The 21,370-nt window shown below is 34.3% G+C and overlaps 1 protein-coding gene across 5 annotated transcripts in view; it reads left to right on the top strand.

Annotated features, from left to right (window-relative positions):
* Positions 1-19,841, top strand: part of LOC124359859 (probable ubiquitin carboxyl-terminal hydrolase FAF-X) — a 151,008-nt gene extending 131,167 nt beyond the window's left edge. For 2 of the 5 annotated variants that reach the window (XM_046812952.1, XM_046812953.1), the window contains exons 43-49: positions 400-500; positions 5,328-5,557; positions 7,242-7,444; positions 7,563-7,727; positions 15,048-15,214; positions 15,326-15,464; positions 19,123-19,841. In XM_046812952.1, coding sequence (XP_046668908.1) covers positions 400-500; positions 5,328-5,557; positions 7,242-7,444; positions 7,563-7,727; positions 15,048-15,214; positions 15,326-15,464; positions 19,123-19,149 — 1,032 coding nt within the window. In that variant the 3' untranslated portion in view covers positions 19,150-19,841. The remainder of the gene's footprint in view (positions 1-399; positions 501-5,327; positions 5,558-7,241; positions 7,445-7,562; positions 7,728-15,047; positions 15,215-15,325; positions 15,465-19,122) is intronic. The other 3 variants (XM_046812956.1, XM_046812954.1, XM_046812955.1) reach the window with 3 other exon arrangements.
* Positions 19,842-21,370: the final 1,529 nt, after the last annotated feature.

The following is a 21,370-nucleotide window of genomic DNA, read 5'->3' as shown; positions in this document are numbered from 1 at the left end:
TATTTCATTTGCAGAATATAATAATAAAACATTTCAACACATTCACACAATTCGTAATTGCCTAGTCAATCAGTGGCTCAGACTACTTTTGTCAAAATAAAATAAATGTAACAAAAATGCAATTGACAAAACCCATCTGTAACAAGCAGAGTAAGAGTAAAAAAATAGAAAAATATTTGGTTTTCAACCGAATAAGTGGAGAAATAAAGAGAGAAGACATACAATAAAAATGTGTGGTGTTGATGTGAGCAACTCTCACTTTTGGCACTAGTTCAGACTGTAGCTTACGATACTCTACACTAAAAGAGTTAATGCTTATTGACAATTTAAGTTTGGTCTCAACACTAAATTTAGGTGTAAATATAGTGAAGAATTAGTTAAATGTTATTGTAATTACAGAACGTGCCTCCCCTGCCAAATCCCTTCAAGGACCCCATGTGTCCAGATTACATCATGCCCATACAGCAACAGGCAGCAGACATCTTGTTCAACAGATCTAGGTCAGTAGTTTCAGCAAATTCATTAGTTGTTATAAGTAAAGTATCCATTTACCAATATATTTTCATAGCAACAAGATTTTCAATAGATTTTCGAAAATCTATTGAACCCTCCACTACTAGCCAGTGGTGTCAGCTATGTGGAGCCGGCAGTAGCAGATTATTATTTGGACGCGGAATTCTCTGAAATTGAATTAAAAACTGTATTACTTAAAGCGAAGTCTGGTAAAGCCCCAGGCTTTAACAGAGTTCTCTATGAATTTTTAAAAAATGCTCCAATTCCTTACTTACCACTTTACTAACAATTTATGACAAAATTTATAAAGATGGCATTATACCAGAAAGTTTAAAAAAATCAATAGTTTACCCGTTACATAAAAAAGAAAGCCCAAATGTGGCAACAAATTACTGTGGTCTCTCGTTTATTGATTGTATTGCTAAATTGTTTACTGGTATGTTGAATAACAGGTTATATAATTGGATTGAGGAAAAAAAGATTATTACCGAATTTCAAGCTGGTTTTATAAAGGGTTATTCCACAATCGACAACATATTTAATTTAACATGTATGATAAGTTTAAGTTTATCGATGGATTCAGGAAAATAGTTTTTTTTTTTTTTGGACTTACCTCTGCGTTTGATTTTATCGCAACTATTGTGCGTTAATATACAAGTTATCGTGTTTGGGAGTATCGACGCGGATGTTACAGATTATAAAACACCTGAACAATGGCACGTCTGCTAGTGTGTGGTGCAGGGAGGGGCTGACCCGTAGTTTTGCCACACAGATGGGCCTCTGACAGGGCTGCATTTTGAGTCCGTTACTATTTTCTCTTTTTATTAACGATTTACCGGATGTTTTGGGAGGAGGATGCAGCTTTGGAGGCAAGCGAGTTAATGTGTTGATGTTCGCGGACGATATTGTACTGATAGCAGCTACAGCCGCGGGCCTCCAGCACATGATCAGCAAATTGGAAACTTATTTCGAAAAATGGAATTTACAGGTAAATTTGAATAAATCAAAAGTTGTTTTTAGGAAAGGGGGTAAACTGGGAGCCAATGACAAATGGTTATACAAAGGTAAAAGGGTGGAGGTGGTGAATGAGTATAAATATTTGGGAATTAGTCTTAATACAACTTTATCCTGGAAATTACATTTTGAAGAAAAATCAAAATCGGCAAAATTTGCAATCAGTTCAATTTGGGGGGAATTATTAAAAAATAACAAAGTTTCATTGGGTGGTAAATACATGTGTTACAATACAATAATACGGTCTATTTTGTGTTATGGCGCTCAGGTGTGGGGATGCTTTGAAAACGAGAAGGTTGAGTCGGTTCAAAAATATTTCATTAAAAAATTATTCTCTCTCCCTACTAATACGCCAAGTTATGTTTTATATTTAGAAACAAAATTTGAAAAGTTGCTCTTTTATACATTAAACTATAATCTTGATTATATTTCTAAACTTTTTTCATTACCTCAAGATCGGCTACCTGTAATTCTCGCGAAGGAAATAATCAATAAACGCATTTATTGGTACCGGGAATGGGTAAAGTTGGGCCGCAAGTGTGGTATCACTCTAGACCTAAGGATAGAGGAGAGGGAGAGAGTGGCGGATCAGCTGAGGAGCGTGGTGGAGGGGTTGCGAACCGCGTGGCGCGCTGACTGTGTAGGCAGAGCGAGGACCTCTCTGTACCACTCACAGTTCCTGACCCTCAATGTCGACCTTGGCGACAGGTCGTTCCTCACTGATAACACAGATATCAGTATTATATTTTTGGCAATAAAGGCCAGAGCCGAACTTGTTGACCTCAATTACAAGCCATGGTTGCAGGAAGGAAACTCATCTTGTTCATTGTGCAACATGCTTGAAAATGAGAACGTGTTTCACTATGTTGTGGTCTGCCCGATTTTATCGCATATTAGAAAATATTATCTCGGAAAATGTACATTATCAAAACATGAATATGACTGCTATTTAAACGGAATGGATTGGCAAAGTTTAGGGAAATACGTGAAATTAGCTTGGAAGTATAGGTGGGAGCTCGTCAATAAATTTAATTTTTAGTTTCTATGAAATTTATTTATTTTCTTTCTTACATAACATTATATAACTACGTGGAAAATATACGTGTCTAAAAAAAAGGTCTCTAAATTTGCATATATATATATATATTGATTTTGTATTTTACGCAACAGGAGATACAAATATAACAACTGAACTAATTATAGCAACAAATTACATTGCTGTTATTTTTATTTCTTTTTAAGTTTAAATAATACAAATTGTAAAGCTGATTTTTTGTGCTTTTAGATATTGTTTGTTTCTAAAGCAGAATAAATGTGGAAAGTGTATATATATATTTAAATGTAGCGACCAACCAAACAGACGGTTTAATACCATTGTTTTATAGTGCAAATATTATCAGATGATTATCATGTTACCTTATTTGTAATCGTTTAAATAAAGCACTTTTTTCTTCTTCATAGCAACAAGAATAAGGATTGGAAAATGGGGGAGGGGGGAGTTAAGGGATTTGTATCTCTTAAATAGAGTGATCTTAAGTGATGTGTCAAAGCCAAAACTCAAATTCACTGAATCCTTAAAATGAGTTCGGATTCAAGAATAAATTGACAAGATTCAACAATTTAAACTGCCAAAATTTGCTGTTTCACTATTTGTAGGACAGAATAAACATCACATTCATGTCCCCCACCACTACTAGAAAAGTTAGTAGAAAACAAGGTAGGATAATATTCCTAATCTGACAGGATCAGTGATACTGACAGTGAGTATGATGTATGTCATTGTTCTCTATAAATTCCAAATAAAATAAAGTAGTTTCACATTCAAATTATTTCCTGTTTTTGTCACACAAATGTTAAAAACTAACTTTTCATTTTCTAACGGTAACAATAATTTAAAAAATTTAGACATTTTAAAACTTCCAATCTTTTTAGTTGGTTATATCTGAAGATTTTCAACCAAAAAACATAATGTTATGACAAATATTATAATAACATCTGATCTGAAAGATCACTCCCAGCTTATGCCCTATGGAAGTCAGTATTAAGTAAAGGCTTAAATGTTTCCGTACCGCCAACTATTTCTGGTCAAACATAATAAACTCTGGTTTATGGAATGTGAAGTTTGCTGTTTGTTATAAGCTCCTTTACTACTTTGGTGACAATTATCAAATCAATTTCAGACATACAAAGTTTATTACTCATACTAAGCGACAGAGCATTATGTACTATCACATAGCAGATTGAAACTTGCTGTTACGTCTGCATTATAAAAGGCACCAACAAACCTTAAGAGTGACTCCTAATTATGCCTTGTTTGCCACAGTTAAGAAAATTTGTTAAAAAGTCTATTTTTATGGCCCTTGTAATAATTTACTCTGGTCTTAGTACTGTTTGTTTCATAGTTAATTTTTTTTTGTTTCTCAATAAAAACACACACACACACGCACGCACGTGCACACCCACACACACGCACGCGCACACACACACACACACACACACAGCTGACCAAGCACTGCATTCTTAATATTTGCTAAAATTTGCAGTTAAAAGTATATTTTTTACTAAAACTTAATTTTTTTCGTCTGGATATTTTCTTAATCTCTGCATAACAGTGATTGTGGAAAAGGTTTAATTAAGAATTGTTACTATCAAGCTTCCTCTATGCTTTCACACTGTAAATGTAAATCATTGAAAATAATGGTTAATTAAATAAACACACTATTATGCTGTCATGAAACAATATTTACACAGAACAGTTGGTTACATTAAACAGGCAGGCTCTTTCCATTAATAGTATTTGTTTGCTATAATCCAACTTTAGGAACCAGTAAGGCGTAGCCTGGAGGGGTTTTGGAATATTAAAGGCTTATATGTTAACCAGAAACCATGTAAAATTTCGGAACAATCGATTAAATAGTTAACATGTGAAAGTGTAACAAGCAAACAAACTCACATTTATACTACTAGGATGTGTTATTTAATATTATAAAAAGTAATATTATCTGTAAGTTTCACTTTATTTATTACATGTTTTATTTTACTGAAGTGTATGTCCCATAACATTGAGCTATACTTGTCAATTTCTTTAAAACATTTTTCACATTTATACTACTAGGATGTGTTATTTAATATTATAAAAAGTAATATTATCTGTAAGTTTCACTTTATTTATTACATGTTTTATTTTACTGAAGTGTATGTGCCATAACATTGAGCTATACTTGTCAATTTCTTTAAAACATTTCTCACACCAAAATGGTTTTTTTTAGAATTTCATTGGAAAATATCCCTACTTGTGTCATATTCTGGCCACAATATGTCCTTTTTATTCAGATACTCTCTTTTGTTCTACATGTTGCATACATTCACCAATAAAATGAGATGATGTCAGTTGATGGTGACCAATAGCTGTTACTCTTTGCAACAAGGGGTTTTATATGCACACCCATCAGTGAACAGGACAATTCCTCTTTTTGATCTTAAACTAAGTGTTTCTTTTTCTAAGTATCAGGTGCAAACTCAAAAGTAGCATCGAAAATATAATTTACTCGATCCAGAAGTACTCATACATGTGCAAAGTTTACAAAATTTCTTGCGAAGCCTCGGAATATATATATATATATATATATATATATATTAATGTAACACTAACATGTCAGGTAAAGTGGCCCAACATATTGTCTTTATTTTTTAATGTTTTACTCAAAAAGGTGCACAAATGTCCCAACTATTTCCAATTCAAACAGTTTGATGCAGTTTCTTGGTGTGCAAGGAATGAACAATGTTTGTATGTGTGACAGCTATGTGAAGAAGGTGATAGAGGATGCTCAGCTGATGGAAGAGGGGATGAAGCTGCTCCAGTTCTGCTGCTGGGAGAATCCACACTTGTCTCGCACGTGTCTCAGTGAATTGCTGTGGCAGATTGCGTATGCGTACTGCCACGAATTGCGCCACTATATTGACCTCCTCCTAGGCATGCTCTTCATGGAGGACTCTTGGCAGACACATAGGATACACAATGCTCTTAAAGGTCAGATATCACTTGCAACTATCCATTTTTTAATTAAACACTATTTAAACAATATAATAAAGTATAAATTTTTACATGAAACATCAGATTGTAATAATTGTAGTTTGGTTAGTTTTTTTTATTTTACTCCTACCATTTTATTGGGTTGTAAATCCACTTCTTTGAAATAAATTGATTTAAACAGTTTAAGGGATAAATAGAGGCTGCTGCACTACTGGCCACTTGGTTTTAGCCTCATAAGAACTACCAACACTTATATACCCTTATTTGTGGTCATTGAGTTGCAGGAATTGTCCCATATTAAAGATATGCTCAGTATGCATCAAAAACGCATACAAATGCCCTTAGGCGCAGCATACGGATATGTCAGTACCATCCTAAACGTAGCAGTAGGAATTTCTATTCTATTGTCTTATTTTAGTTTAATGTGTAATTCATGAAAATCCTGTGAATGTGTAAGAATGCGTAAATGTATTGATTTATGATTGTCGGAAAGCAAATTGGATTGCGTATCATGTGAAAAATCAATAAAAAACCAGTGTTATTCTTTTATCAACATTGTGTCTTGCGATGAGAGGTACGGCATGCGAATATAACCGTATGACGTGCCCACATGGTACAACTTTGGCAGTAACAGAATTTAAGAAAAAAAATCTAAATGTACGCCAATTGCACAGAGTCCAAATTTTCTTCTTCAGAACATTAAGGATTAAACAACATTCTGTACTCTAGACTTGCCTATGAAGGCCATTACTACAAACCAACGGAAAAAAAGTAAACAGGTCCACCTGGAGAAATTTAACGCCCATGTCCAGACATAATCTACAGATTCTATTATCCTGAAAAATACTGATCTATTCAGATGCTACTCTGGGAGATGACTCCTGCTGTAGGAGTAGCATATTCAATCATAGACCTGGATGTAATATTCATTTCACATGTTTAGTGACAGCACTTCTGAGTGAAGTGACTTCTGGCACTTCGAGACACCACTAGAGAATTCACACCTAAGTTTCCACAGAACGGTTGAAGTCACGTCAAGTAAGACGGTTACAAAAAGTATCAGCACATTTGTTCTCTCATGACTAAAAACCCAATAAACAGTAACAGTTAAGACCCACACCATCACACCAGTTTTCTACAGTGTTAAGAGCTGCATTAGTCAAGTCTGTTCCCTCTGGAAGATTGAGGACCTGAATCATACTGAAGACCTTGGAGAGGTCCATGGAACAAAATTCCCATATTGCTTACAACAATACATACTCTGGCATTCTGGACATGGGTGCTAACAAGTTTAACATTGAAAGCCCTGACACCTTACCCTTACAGACCCTGTATTCCTAATAAGATAATGATACATCGTCTACAATATTGGAAGGAATAACAAAAATCATATAAAAGTAATTTTGAAAAAATTATTAGATTTTTTAACTTATTTAACATCTTTACTCCGACTGGGGTCATGTACAAACATTAGGACAGCCAGAATAGTGGTATTGTGCATCCTCTGCAGTGAAAGTGTTAAGTCTGCATTTGTAGTGTGGTTGCACTGTGAGTTAAATAACAGGTCATTGAATCAATTTTGTCTTTATCCAAATCATTATTGTTATATGTTTCTTATTACTATTAAATTACCCAGTTTTATATTAGGTGTATAATTAAATATTGTTTAATAACATGATAGGTATGGTTGACGAGCGAGATGGACTATTTGACATCATCCAGCGAGCCAAGAATCACTATCAGAAGCGAGCGTACCAGTGCATAAAATGTCTGGTGACGCTATTCACCAAGTGCACAACAGCCCATAGTATTCTCACCTCCATGCCTGACTTCCGCCGCAAATGGACTCTGTCTGTTGAGTGGCTGCAAGATGAGCTGGAAAGGGTAAGTCATAGCCTTAACTCTCTTAAAATCATTTAAAAATCCAGAACGTTAATGACTGGAGTCTAACTAGTCTAACTAAATTCAATGGAGTCTTGTTCACAATTAAATGGTGTTCCAGCAAAGGCCATATGTGTCCAACAGCTACAATACAGCATGGTCACCACCCGCCCAGTCAAACGAAACAGCCAATGGTTACTTCCTGGAACGATCCAACAGTGCACGAAAGACTTTGGAGTTGGCCTGCGAACTTGTGCCAGAAGAAGTCTCCAACACTGTCAATAATGTAAACTAGTCCATCTACCCTTCCTGCTTTTGTGTTAAAATACTGCACCAATCCCAAAAAATATTCACCACTTAAGTTTTTGAAAGGTTAGACAAGTAAATGGAGGTGAATGTTTATGAATTAAAAGTTGGGTCCAATTCAGCTATTTTTATAACCAAGGTTTTTATTATGTTACTTTTACTTTTACTTTAGAATTGGTAATAATTATTTAAACTTAATTTTTTAGTAATACTTGTACAAACATAATTATTTTGTCATTATTTATATTCAGTACAGGGTGGCCACCCAACCGGTATTAAACAGGGAATTTTAACGGACCGGGAAAAACAGGGAATAAGCCAGAAATCTTCATGAGAACCGGGAAAATTAAAAAAAAAAATTAATTTTTTCATCTCCAAGAGCTTATAAAATTAAGACCTAATTTGACAGTTCCTTGAATCAAGAACTGATTAATCTGGAAAAATTGTATTTTACATCACATGAGTTTATCTTGGTTAGTTATTCCATTGGCGGCTCAAGCCTCCCCCCTCCTAAAAAACATGTAATAATGCAGTGGACAATTAAAATTGGTTGACCGATCATCCCGGAGTTTAGCACCAAACTAGCAGCTGAGCGGTAGTGACCACGATACAAACAGGTTTTTTGTTTTTAAGTATTATTCAGTCGTTAAAGTGGGGGTCCCAGACAAAGTTGTCCAAATCTTGTCCTTGAGTGAAAATGGTATTTAAAAAAAACGTGTGTTAGATAGATAGCACAGACCTAAAATTTACAGTGTACACTCTATAAACAGACTTAACAGTTTGGTTTGTTGTATAATATAATTTTTGACAGTTTAATAAGAAATGCAACCCGGTTTTTGGGTACACCAGAATGTCAGTTGGATTTTTACCAAGCCTAATAAAATACTTTTTGGAGAAGAAAGTAGTGTGTTAGCTACAACAAGTAACATCGAGAAGGGAGCGTTGCATATTCATGGACAAAAACTATTGGCAGTACGCTAACTCTGATTGGTGAACCGTGTTAGCTATAATTAGTATTTTTCATATGTATTTTGGCGCATTGTCAAGAGTCTGCTGTCTATTCATGGACAAAAACGATCGGCAGTACGCTAACTCCAATTGGTGAACAGAACCGTGTTTTTGTAGTGTACTGTGTATAAAAACTATTTATAAACATATAGTAACAAAATAACTGATTTATAAATAATATTTAAATCAATGTTCATACTTCTATGTCTATATTTGTCAACGCCATCATGTCTGCTGGTTATATGCATGGATGTTAGCTGCTCAGTGGAAAACAGGCGATTCTCTATAAATGGAAGTATATCCATACACTTTTATGTAAATTGAATACATTCTGGAAGCTCATTTTATTATCTAACATTTCTATTATTTAAAAAGAGAAGGTAGAGGTTATGATTTGTAATTTTAAACATATTCATTTCCTTGAATCTCTGCAAATTCCTTTGAAGTAGCGTGGTATTCTTAGGCTTGCCCCCTCCCTCCCCAAATAAATAAATTAAATAGGGTTCACATGAAAGTACCTTTGTTGATTGTACTGAAGCGATCTTGTGTACTGCATTGTCTCATACCAAAAGTTCGTCCTCCTGTGACCCGCAATACTGAACTCTGTCTGCCCCACAGTAGAGCTGTGATGGTAATTTATTTGTTATCTCTATTTTTTCCGAATTGGATACATGTATTTTCCAAACATAACAGAAAAGAAAGTTATCAGATATACACGATGTTATGTCGACACATCGAAAGACACAGAGATAACTAAGGAGCTTAAAATAGGTCACACCGAATATCTCGCATATCACTAGTGACGAAATTTGCTAGAGCATCGCAGCTTTTTGGCATTTCTTTTAAATACTGCTAGTGACGATAAACCGTCACCGTTGCACTTTGCGTAAGGGTTAAATACAGCATTATAGTTTGTTTCTTCGGTTTGAAAATAGACTAGAGAAATGGAAATTTTCTGCCGGGCTAAAACCGGGAATTTGAAAAGAGGTCTTAAGTGGCTACTCTGTACTGTATCTACGTAGTAATTGCATTGCTATGAATTTCATTTGGCATATTCTAAAACTGGTTGAACTTTAAGAAATAATTATATTTGATCTAAATGTTGTATAAGGGTTGCGTTGATTTCGATACTCGATAAGTTACCCCAATTCTTATTGGAATCAAATACGCTTGGAAAGTCACAATTTCACAACTAGTATTTGGGAGTATGCAAATTACTGATTGCTCAATAGTGTTATTGTCGTACTTTGTGTAAGAAAATATAATAAATAATAAAATTATTACTGTATTAAAAAAGTTTAATATTTTGCTAACAATTCGTATTTTATATGTTTCTGAATGTGCATTGCCGCAAGTCCGCTGTATATCTCTTAATTTGTATAGTTGTACAAATATGTCATCTATAGGAATTTATATATTTGTTTATATCTTAAATATTTTTTTATGATAGATAATGATGGCTGAAAAGTTTTGGTGGGCCTCTACTACTGGCCAGATTTGCTTTAATGGTAACAAAACCATCTAGCATATTATATTCTCATAACATGTAACATATTTCATAACAGTGTTTAAGTAATAAAAAGTTCAAACACCAAATCACCAAAAGATAATTTATGTGCTAGGGTAGTTTGGATTGCTATCGCAGTTACCCATACTACCAATGTAAAAATATTAGCTAATGCTCAACGAAATCTTATGGATTGAATGACATGCACAGCTAATGCTCAACCAAATTTGATAGAGTTGACATGCACCATCATCAAATTCAGTATTTCCTATTTATAAATAAATCTTCATGTAAATTTTCAAGTCTATAGGTCAGTTTGTTTTCAAGGTATAGTTCGGACAGACAGACAGATCAACAGAAGTGAAATTTTTCCAGCCCTCTAAGATTCCTGACCACCTATCAGATTTATTTGTGACTAAACAACTTCACATAGCTTTACTGGATGACAGGATATTCAGGATGAGCAAGATTAGAGGTTATGGGCTACCTCTTATCGAGATCCCATGTTACATTCAACATGATGAGGGATAGCAGCATAATATAGATTTCTCTCATTAGATGGGTTGGTAGAGACCTTCATGAAACATCTGTTAATGTTTGAGCATAGTGTTGTTTTCCCCTTACTGTTATTTTGTTCCACTTACAAATTTAAGAGAACAAAGTGGATTTGAAATTGTAGTCCTTGCTTCAAAATTCTGCTATGGTATCCAAATAGTTTAAAGTGGTTTAGGGACTCTGATTGAAAGACTCCCGACTCTCCCAGATTAAAATAAGCAAACCAACCAAGTTGTCGTATATGAAGATGAAAATCATTGTCTTTTTATGATCACGGAATTGTGCATTGGGAATTGTTTGTTCTGGCTATATTAACCAGCACTTTTATTGAAAGAGGATGTGCATATGAAACGCCCAGAACTGTGGTGATTAGCTAATTGATGCTTTCATCACAGCAATGCCCCTCCCCACTCATACATCGATACGAGTGACCCATTCTGAGTTACCTTCGGAAATGGTGTTTGGTGCAAACAATGCAAACATGATAAACGGATCTTTGGGATTCAAGCTGAGGCTTCTGTATCGGCTTGATTTCTCTTTGATTACACCTGCATTAAAGTTTGGGGCCGTTGTCTGGTGGCTGTAAACGGAGGTTAAGGTCACGATTTTTGTCCTGGCAAGTATCTAAGGGATGGTCTTGTCTAGTATCTATAGCTTGGGGAGTGCCAGTGGCCGAGCGGTCAAATAAGTCGAACTTATCTTATTTAGAGGTAGCACAGGATCAAATTCTACTTGTGACCGTAGAACTTTTTATCAGTGCCATCTTTCTCAGGTAATTGTACAATTGATACAAAAGTTTCTTATATTCTTAAATTTCGTAGAAAACATATGATTCATGTTAGCATGCTGACACCATCAAAATAATTATTGACTTAATTTTCAGTTAAACTTTTAATTAGGTTTCCGGACTGATCCTGGTACAAATATGTTCCAAATATTATACTCTTCTTCTTTTATGGGGCAGCCTATTGCTATGCACTTATGCCTCAAGGCCTTTTGTGTAACCCGGAATCACACGAAGAGGCTGACCAGTTCTACAAATTGCTGAAAATAACCGATCAGGTCCCCCTGGGTAAATTAACCACCTTTGTCCAAACTGCCACAGGTGGCTTACCATTCCCTTGCTTTTGGGAAGCAGTCATAAAGCAGGTGTTCAGCAGTTTCCTCCTGCTCGTTACACATTCTACAGAGCAGATTCTCCTGAAGTATACCAACTCTGTGAAGATGCTTCCTCGGGTGACCATATCCCGTAATCACACCTATACGGAACCTGAAAAGATACCGATCTACTTAGTGAGAAAGGGTTAGACGCCATCCTAGGGGAAGGCAACTGTAGAATCATTCTGCTCATTCTCAGACCCAGATGCAGCCTACACTGTTATGTTCAGTGTGAACCTACTTCGAGACATTCCCAAAGGATTCACACATAGAAATGCCACAGAACGGTTGAGGTCCTGTCATGATGGGACGCTGAGCCCAATTTGGCAAGGGCATCAGCACTTTCGTTCCCCGAGACCCCTTCATGACCTGGAACCCAACAAAGAGTCATATTGTTGATTCTTCAAAGGGAAGAAATGGGAAGCAGTCATAAAGCTGGTGTTCAGCAGTTTCCTCCTGCTCGTTACACATTCTACAGAGCAGATTCTCCTGAAGTATACCAACTCTGTGAAGATGCTTCCTCGGGTGACCATATCCCGTAATCACACCTATACGGAACCTGAAAAGATACCGATCTACTTAGTGAGAAAGGGTTAGACGCCATCCTAGGGGAAGGCAACTGTAGAATCATTCTGCTCATTCTCAGACCCAGATGCAGCCTACACTGTTATGTTCAGTGTGAACCTACTTCGAGACATTCCCAAAGGATTCACACATAGAAATGCCACAGAACGGTTGAGGTCCCGTCATGATGGGACGCTGAGCCCAATTTGGCAAGGGCATCAGCACTTTCGTTCCCCGAGACCCCTTCATGACCTGGAACCCAACAAAGAGTCATATTGTTGATTCTTCAAAGGGAAGAAATGGCTTGATAACAACCCCAGACAAGTTTGGATTTGAACACACAAAAGTCCAATGCATTTAATGCTCTCTGGCTATCTGTGAAAATGCTAATCAACTTACTCCTATACCGCACATGAAGATTCTCACGAGCACACTCCATAATGGCTGTCCACATGTTGTCACTCATCTAATTCTAGCACCTGTGCCATTTTTTGTTTTAAAGCCATCTGTACCCATTCAAACTCCACTGGTGGAAAAGTTTCTTTCCCTCAGACCTAGCCTCCCTAGAAGTTATAACAATCCTGAAGTGTTTGTCAAAGGAAAATCTTTGAGACATCTGACCAGAGAACGTGTGCAGAGCATTCCCCTGAACCAGAATGCTAATTTTGCAATGCTTCCTGTTCAACTCGAGTTGACCAAAGCCTTGCCTGCTGAAGACAATAGGCATCCCTCCTGGCCATAGCCCAAATGACAATATCCAGGGGGGAGAGGTTGAGACAGCAGTCTAGAGCTGCACCTGGCACACTTGGAAAGGTCCCAATGAGATAGTAAGACAAGCCATCCTTTAAATGCTAGCCAAACTAGCTACCGCCATCTTGGCCACCAGATGATGGCCCCAAACATTAATGTAGGTCTAACCACGGAGACATAAAGCCAGTACAAAAGCCTTGGTTTAAGTCCCCAAGACCCACCTATCACATGTCTGCATTGCATCATAGACCATTTCCCTCTGGCGACGATCTTTTCCAGATGGAGTATGCAGTTCACAAGTTAAGAACCCTATCAAGGATGAAGCCCAGGCACTTGACCTCAGACTTTATCTTGATGGAAGAGCCTCTCAATAAGAATGGACTAATACCCTCACAACTGACGCATTCTTGTAAAGGCAGCCTTGGGGTTGATGCTAAGGCTCATCCCACCATGTTCAGAGCAGCATTAGTGAGTTCCTTGACTGTTGAGTTGAACTTGCCCTTATCATTGCACTTAATTGATCATCAATACCATGTCTCGAGACCACATTGACAATTATCTGAGTGCCTATATTGTCAAAAGCTCCTTCAATGTCCAGAAAGACACCTATGCCTACTTCTTTCGCTAGCTCCATCTCAAGCCTGCATACCATTTGATGCAGAGTAGAGTCGCATGATTTTCCTGTAGTGTAAGCATGCTGTTTTGGATGTAAAGAGGGCTCCAAGAGAGATCCCTCCCAAACAAACTTAGCATCATTTTCTCCATGGTTTTGAGGAGGACAGACATACCAACCTAAAGGACTTTCAGGCTATACATCCTCTGCTTTGGTATAAACGCCACCCTGGATACTCTCCAGGACAGAGGATTGTATCCGAGGGTCACAGAGGTCCTGCACAGCCAACTGGCTGAAAAGTAGAATATCCAACCTCCAATCTCCAAGTCTATTGGAGATCATCCCAACAAGGGCAGCCCATCCCTTAGATCCCAAATGGCCTTATAATCTATGCGTGAAATTCATAATACTATAATAAATTCACAAATCTTCCAAGCTGCAAAATTTCAATATTTTTCATGATTTATGAAGCTTGTATGTTTCATAAGACACAGATCAAGTTGTATGGCATTGGATTAGTAATAAACCAGTAAAAAAAGGTCAACAGGTGAATTACAGCTGTCCACAATGATCTTAAGTTTTGTCATAAGTCCTGCTATAACCATCAGCCTCAAAAGGTTTGAAACAGCTATGTAAAATAATCCATAGGAATTGAGTAAGAGTTACTGAAACTTACCACTCAGTAGGCTGCATATTTTCTCTTCTGTCTGTCTGTCAACCCACAAGACATCTCAAGAATGAAATAAGTAATTAGACTTTAAATTTTTCATGCAAATATAAGCATTGCAATGACTACACGTTTGTATACAAATACTTAAAGTGAATAAATTTAATGACACAGAAAGGGTTAAAAATGTTTCACACTACCCACGTTTACATTCATACATTTCTTAAAACTCATTCTCACCATCCATATTGGACCAGTTCAGTGCATTTTTCAAAAAGTTGAAAGTAATTTTGTAATTCGCTGGAGTATAATTAGGAAAAGGGAAAGAAAAAATGTCAAAATAGAGTATAATTAGGAAAAGGGAAAGAAAAAATGTCAAAATATAGTTGTTATGATCACTATACATACTGCATGGTTGGTATGCTTCATGCTGTATGGATGTATAAAAACAAAGCTAATACTGTTTTGTTTATTGTAGACACAGGAGCCAGAAGTAGAAGAAAACACGGAAGAAGGAGAGAGCTGTCCGGAAGAAAATCCATCTCCACCAGTGAGAGAAGCACCCCACTCTGCCGTAGTAGCAGACTATGTCGAAAGTCAGACCAACAGGATGATTAAGAACAGGAGGATGGACATGAAAATCAAGTAAGTTACAACGAACAACCTAATTTTGCCACTTTTACACTTTGTTCAATCAAAGTTTAAATTTGTCTAATAATAAAATTATGTGTAAAAATTCTATAAATAGATTGTTAGTAGGAGACGCAGATCCATGATGCAGCCTACTGAAGAGTCAGAGTGCGGGACAGTAAGCATTAGGGAAGAGTTTGAACCTCCAGCCACGATAGTCGATGTGAATAAGTGTGATCAAGACAATTCATTGAGTGGTAAGACGGCGAGTATCCTTTCAATTGTTTTCTTACTTAGTATAAGTAGTGGTTAAGTTATATTTTTATCATATGAACCATTTTGAGTGCCACAATTAATATGGAGTATTAAAAATTATTAAAACCAATGTCACCATGTTAAGTATTCGTAACAAAGTAGTTTACATGTTTTCAAGTTATAATTCTAAAATTATTTATACAATATATCTGTTTTCATTGAAAATGTTTTTAGTTGTGTTATATGAAGGAAACTAAAATCTTGGTGTTCATTCATTAGTATATTTTTATTTTTCAGTATTGTATTTTATAAAGCTGTGAACTTGAAATTTGTTAAGATTTCCTAAGTAGCTGCAAGTGAACTAGGAACAACCCATCATCAAATATCACTGATTTTGTCAGCGGAGAAATTTGGTGATTTGGAGGGTTCAACTTACCAAGTGTTTGACAGTCAGTCCAAGTTCATCATGGTGCCACCAAAATCAGAATATGTTACGAGTACTTGTATTCTTAAATAAAAATGCAATTTTTTATGTGTAAAATTTAAGTATTGGTAAATATGATAAAAATATGTAAAGATAAGTTCAATATCCACACAATATACCAAGTTTTCAATATATGTCCATAATTATATAAGTTAGAAATATTTATTTACACATCTCCAATTTTTTTGTAAAACATCTTGACCTTCTATGTATTGCCTGTATTATGTTAGCTAGCATTCTTCTTCATAATAGTGAGTTATAATATATCGCAACAAAGCCAGACCAATCATAAACTCAATTTATAATTTTTTATCATTATCAAGTTGCAATGAAAGTGCCAAAACTGTGCTGACCCTTTGGGTGCTTAAACATATCAGGTTACTTTTAGTGTTATCCTTCATGTTAGCCAATAGGATAGTCATTAAAAAATACATATTACATCACAAGTAGTGATGTATACATTTAATTTAAATTAATATAATGTTAAGCTTTAATTTTTTCTTGTAATTAAAATATAATTTAATAAAATTATGATATTTTTCAATCTGTTTAGTTAGACATCCATTGTGGTGCCCTTGGTACCATGACACACCATTTGGAACTGTCTTACTCTGTGTGTAGAAGGAATAGTTTGAGATTTGTAACATGTCAAATACATTTTTAACAATTTTTAGATAGGTTATGTACAGGGTGACCATCAAAGAACTCTTAAGGGGTTTTTGTCATATGGAGTTATGGTTGTTAAAGTTTTAATTTCATAGCTTATCAAGTTCATTATCGCTATTCTGATTTATGTTATTAAAACTTGGCTTGGTTAATATTTAAAATCGTATTGTAGTCGATGCGGTGCAATCAGTGGTGATATTAATATTGTACAGTAAGCTCAGTGTATTACTTAACCCTCTCCCTGTTTAATTACCATGACACAAGAGAAGACTTTCACATAACTACAACAACTATAAAACAACAACACTGTTATATATTATATATCATCACAAACTTTATTGAATTTTCTAGTGTTTTAAGGTATTTGAAAAAGCGTATGAGATAAACTAAATTCAAATGAAAACTCCTTTTATACAAGAAATGTTTGTTTGTATTGTTATATTCAAATAGCAATGTCTTGTACATATAACTGTGAAAACAACGTAACAATAGGGCAGTAAAACATTAGTTCCAGAAAGTAGAAAAACACATCCAATAATTTTGTATGGTAAAAGCATAAATATTGAAGCTTGTATTGGTTATTCTTAACTCAATATCTACATTGAAAAACGCAAGAACTAACATTTATACCTTTTTTATTTTGTAAAGCCTTTTGATAGCAAAATTAGTTGGTGGCTACCCTAGGGGTTTGTTACTCCAGCCCCAGGCTCCCTAACAAGACGATAAGCCAAGAGAGAGGCTCTGTTATTGCTGAAAGCGGAACTATGAATGAAAGATTATTTCAATGCTAAATTTTATATTAATTTAAGATTAAAAAGCAGTAGTTAGGTTTTGTTTTACAAAATAAAACAAATAAAATTTGTATAGTTTAAAATTATAATATTTGGAAATGTGAATCAAATTTCTTTCACTTGTATTCAGTTAAAATGTGGAAATGAGCTAAAAATGTTTAAATGTTGACGATTAATTTATTCTTTACTTTTTCTCAAGTCAAAACTCGTGTACAAAATTGTGGTGTAATACAGGAAGAGTTCATCTCATTAGATCTCCAAACTTACTTAAGTCTTGCTGGTCGCTGATAGTCTCAGTATATATTCTATAAGCATGCAACCTAGTTTTTCATTAAATCCATAAAAAAAGTACCACTAAGAATCAAACGTCAGAGGTTAATGGTCAAAATAGGCATGTAATGAGAAGGTAAAAATATCACAGAACTCTATCACTCTTCATTTTTTTAGATTGATACTCCTATTGAAACCAACAAGTAAATTAAAGTTCTATCAGCATTAGCTAATGATATATATAAACTATTTAGCAGAAATTAAGATCTTAAGTCTCCTTATCTTTATAGCCTAATATATTCATTAATTAGACGTCTGACTGTTGGTTGTATGTGAAGCTAAACAATTATTATCTCTGAAAATGGTCCATGATTTTGCGATTTTAACTATTCATACTTTATCACAGTATATTGCATTTGCTTTCAGTCCATTGCTCAAATCATCAGTAATAACTATCCAACAAAATTTGCTCTGGCAAATTGTTTAAAAATTGAATTAGTCATAATACAAGTATACATTTATATTTTACTTTTCTTTAACAAGTGAATAAAATATTACAAGCAAGCAATGTCGTAATATAGCATACTGGCAGCATGATTCTCTGTCTGGTAGTTCTTTAACAAGTGAATAAAATATTACAAGCAAGCAATGTCGTAATATAGCATACTGGCAGCATGGTTCTCTGTCTGGTAGTTCTTTAACAAGTGAATAAAATATTACAAGCAAGCAATGTCGTAATATAGCATACTGGCAGCATGGTTCTCTGTCTGGTAGTTCTTTAACAAGTGAATAAAATATTACAAGCAAGCAATGTCGTAATATAGCATACTGGCAGCATGGTTCTCTGTCTGGTAGTTCTTTAACAAGTGAATAAAATATTACAAGCAAGCAATGTCGTAATATAAATTGTAGTTGGCAAAACAGAATCTCAGTAAAAATTCTTTTCTACTAACATGTTCTTTACGAAACTAAACTCTCACTTAATTTGCTATCTGAATAAATATTCAATAGTTTAAATTCTCAAACACATTAACTAATGTAAAAAAAATTTTCTTGTATATGATCATAAAATAATAATTTAGTTATATTAGGCTATTATCTTCTCAAAGACCAAGCTTGCACTGATAAAATATTTTTTAAATATTCCTGTTTAACAAAATGGTATTATATGTATAAACTAAAGAGTTCCATGATCTATTTTAAGCAAATTGATAGCTTCAGTAATGTAACAACACCCCAAGTGCAGAACTTTTAGACAAATTAAATATTCAGTATTCTTAAAGTTTGACATATTATCCTGAATTCTGAACTCTGGACTTTCTGAGCTGTATTGATAATAAATATGTTTGCAATCAACTACTTTCCACAAAAGGAAATTAGAATACAATTAAATACAGGTGTAAACTTAAAATATATAGTTAATACTTTTTTAATAATATAATTTTGTTCTGTTGCAGGCTGGAACAGAATGTAGTACTGAGTGACGAGTGTACAGCCTCACTTGTAAACTATTGTACTATCATTGTTATATTCTTTATTGCCTTTGTTCAATGGTGCCCACTGATACTGTTTCTTTTTATATATACCTAATATATATATAGACACGCATTGTTTATAAATATTAATAGTTTTATTTAAATTGATGTCCACTCCTAGTATATTTCTTAAGCCACTATGATATACGAAATGATAATTTTTTCTTTTTTTTGGAATTGTCTTTCAACGCATTTTTACGAGAGATTTTTTTAACAAAGCTAGATAAATATTTATACAAAGAAAGCCTTTTGTAAGCCTAGGGCATGAAGAATGTAAATTGACGGACTTATTAGGCTGTAAGGAGGTTTTTAATGATTATGACATCACTGTACAATAAATTATATTTGTTTTACTTTCTATTTTATACCTTAATTATTGATCGATAAATATTGTAAATTTTAGGTGCCTGTGATAGTACGAGGTATTCAGAGTTGACGATTTTGTTGATTTTAATTCTGTATATTCTAGCTTTGATACACGTAGCTTTGATAACCAATGCCACCAAATGTTAGGTTTATTATTGTTTTGTTATAATCATTGTGCGACTATACCTGATATCTCAGTCTGGGTATTATCCTGTGTAAAGTTATTGTCAACATTCATAATAAATTAAGGTAATATTTTGTTTTATCATTTCTCAGTTGATGGTGTTTTTATCTACTTTCCTTCATTTATCGTCATTCTACATTTCAATTGTATCTTCTAACTTGAAAGTCAACTATAGAAAATTATTATATAAGTAAACATGTCTTGATAGTTAAATTTTAAATCTAGATATCTTGCAAACACACACACACACACACACAATATAAAAGTAGGATTTCTGTATTCTAGGATTCTGTCCTTCAGTGATCTAGTATGACAAACAAGAACAGTATCCTTTTTAGTTACACCAGTGTATTTTAATACTATCTGCTCCAACAAAGATTCAACACCGTTTTAGCCCTTTTGTGAGAAAAAACAGTTTTTGTAAAATGTATCCTTCACAACTTGGATTTGGTTAGACTAAAATACTGCAGAATATTTGGCAATGCTGCAAATTCTCCGGACATTGTTTAAACTTCCTAGTATAATCAGGTTTCTTGTCAATTTGAAGATAAAAAATCTATCTTTCAAACTAAAAAAAGTATATAGAATTTAAAGCTGTAACAGTATTTGATGTGCTATTTTTTGTAAACAGAACTCTATTATTTATGAATCAATTTTAGTTACTCAGGTGTCAATAAATAATCTCAATCTGTAGTTGTGCACATAAACTCAATATTCTTTGTTACAATTCTGAAAGACGTGGGCCCAGGGTGGTCAGACGGAAATTCCTTAAAGGGGGACTTTGGGATTGAAAAGGAGGACATTAAATATTCGTATAAACTGTGAATACCACGTATTTATACATTGAAAAAACGCACATTATAAATTAGTACTTTATTGCTTGTAATACAAATAAAAGAACTCAAATTGGATTTATTTTGACATATAAATAGAAAAATAAAAGTAATTCATACTATTAAAGTGTATATTGATAGATAAAAGTATTATTTGAGACTATTATTTTAGAATTTTCCTCTTTAAAATTATAACTGATTTGAACCCAAATTTTTAGAATGATATTAAAAGTAAATTTTGTGAAATAATTGAAATTAATACCTTTCACTAATTCAGTACTTTATTAGTAAGATATACTAACAGACATATATAAGAAATTATCACTATAACAGAAAAATATTTAATGTATTCTAACAAAATTAACTACATTAAAAATAAATTAACTATTCATAAAGTATAAATAGGAAATCAAGGGGTAGGAGCGCCAGTGCAGCTGAGCGGATAGAAGCAACAGTGAGCCAGTGACACTATGGATAACACTCAACATACAACTAAATCTAACAGTAGTTCATAGGGCCATAGCGTTACGTGTGTGCTGCAATATTTTTCATGGTCCATCTTTGGGTCTTCGAAAATCAAAAGAATTTTTTAACATGATGCTATTTTTGAAGATGTAAGCGGTCACCTAAAAGCAGGACGTATTGTTTATAACCATACTACCTGGTTTTTTTTATATTGATAGGGTTTTCTAAAGAAAGAAATGTCACAACTGCGCTAATTTTGGGGGGTATCGAAATAGAAGGATATTAAGAAGGTTAAAAAAATATGAAACTATAATTTTTTTAG

This window comes from Homalodisca vitripennis, chromosome 4, assembly GCF_021130785.1.
Source record: "Homalodisca vitripennis isolate AUS2020 chromosome 4, UT_GWSS_2.1, whole genome shotgun sequence".
NCBI lineage: Eukaryota > Metazoa > Arthropoda > Insecta > Hemiptera > Cicadellidae > Homalodisca > Homalodisca vitripennis.
Note: the sequence above shows the minus strand (reverse complement) of the source record. Positions and strands in the feature narration are given on the sequence as shown.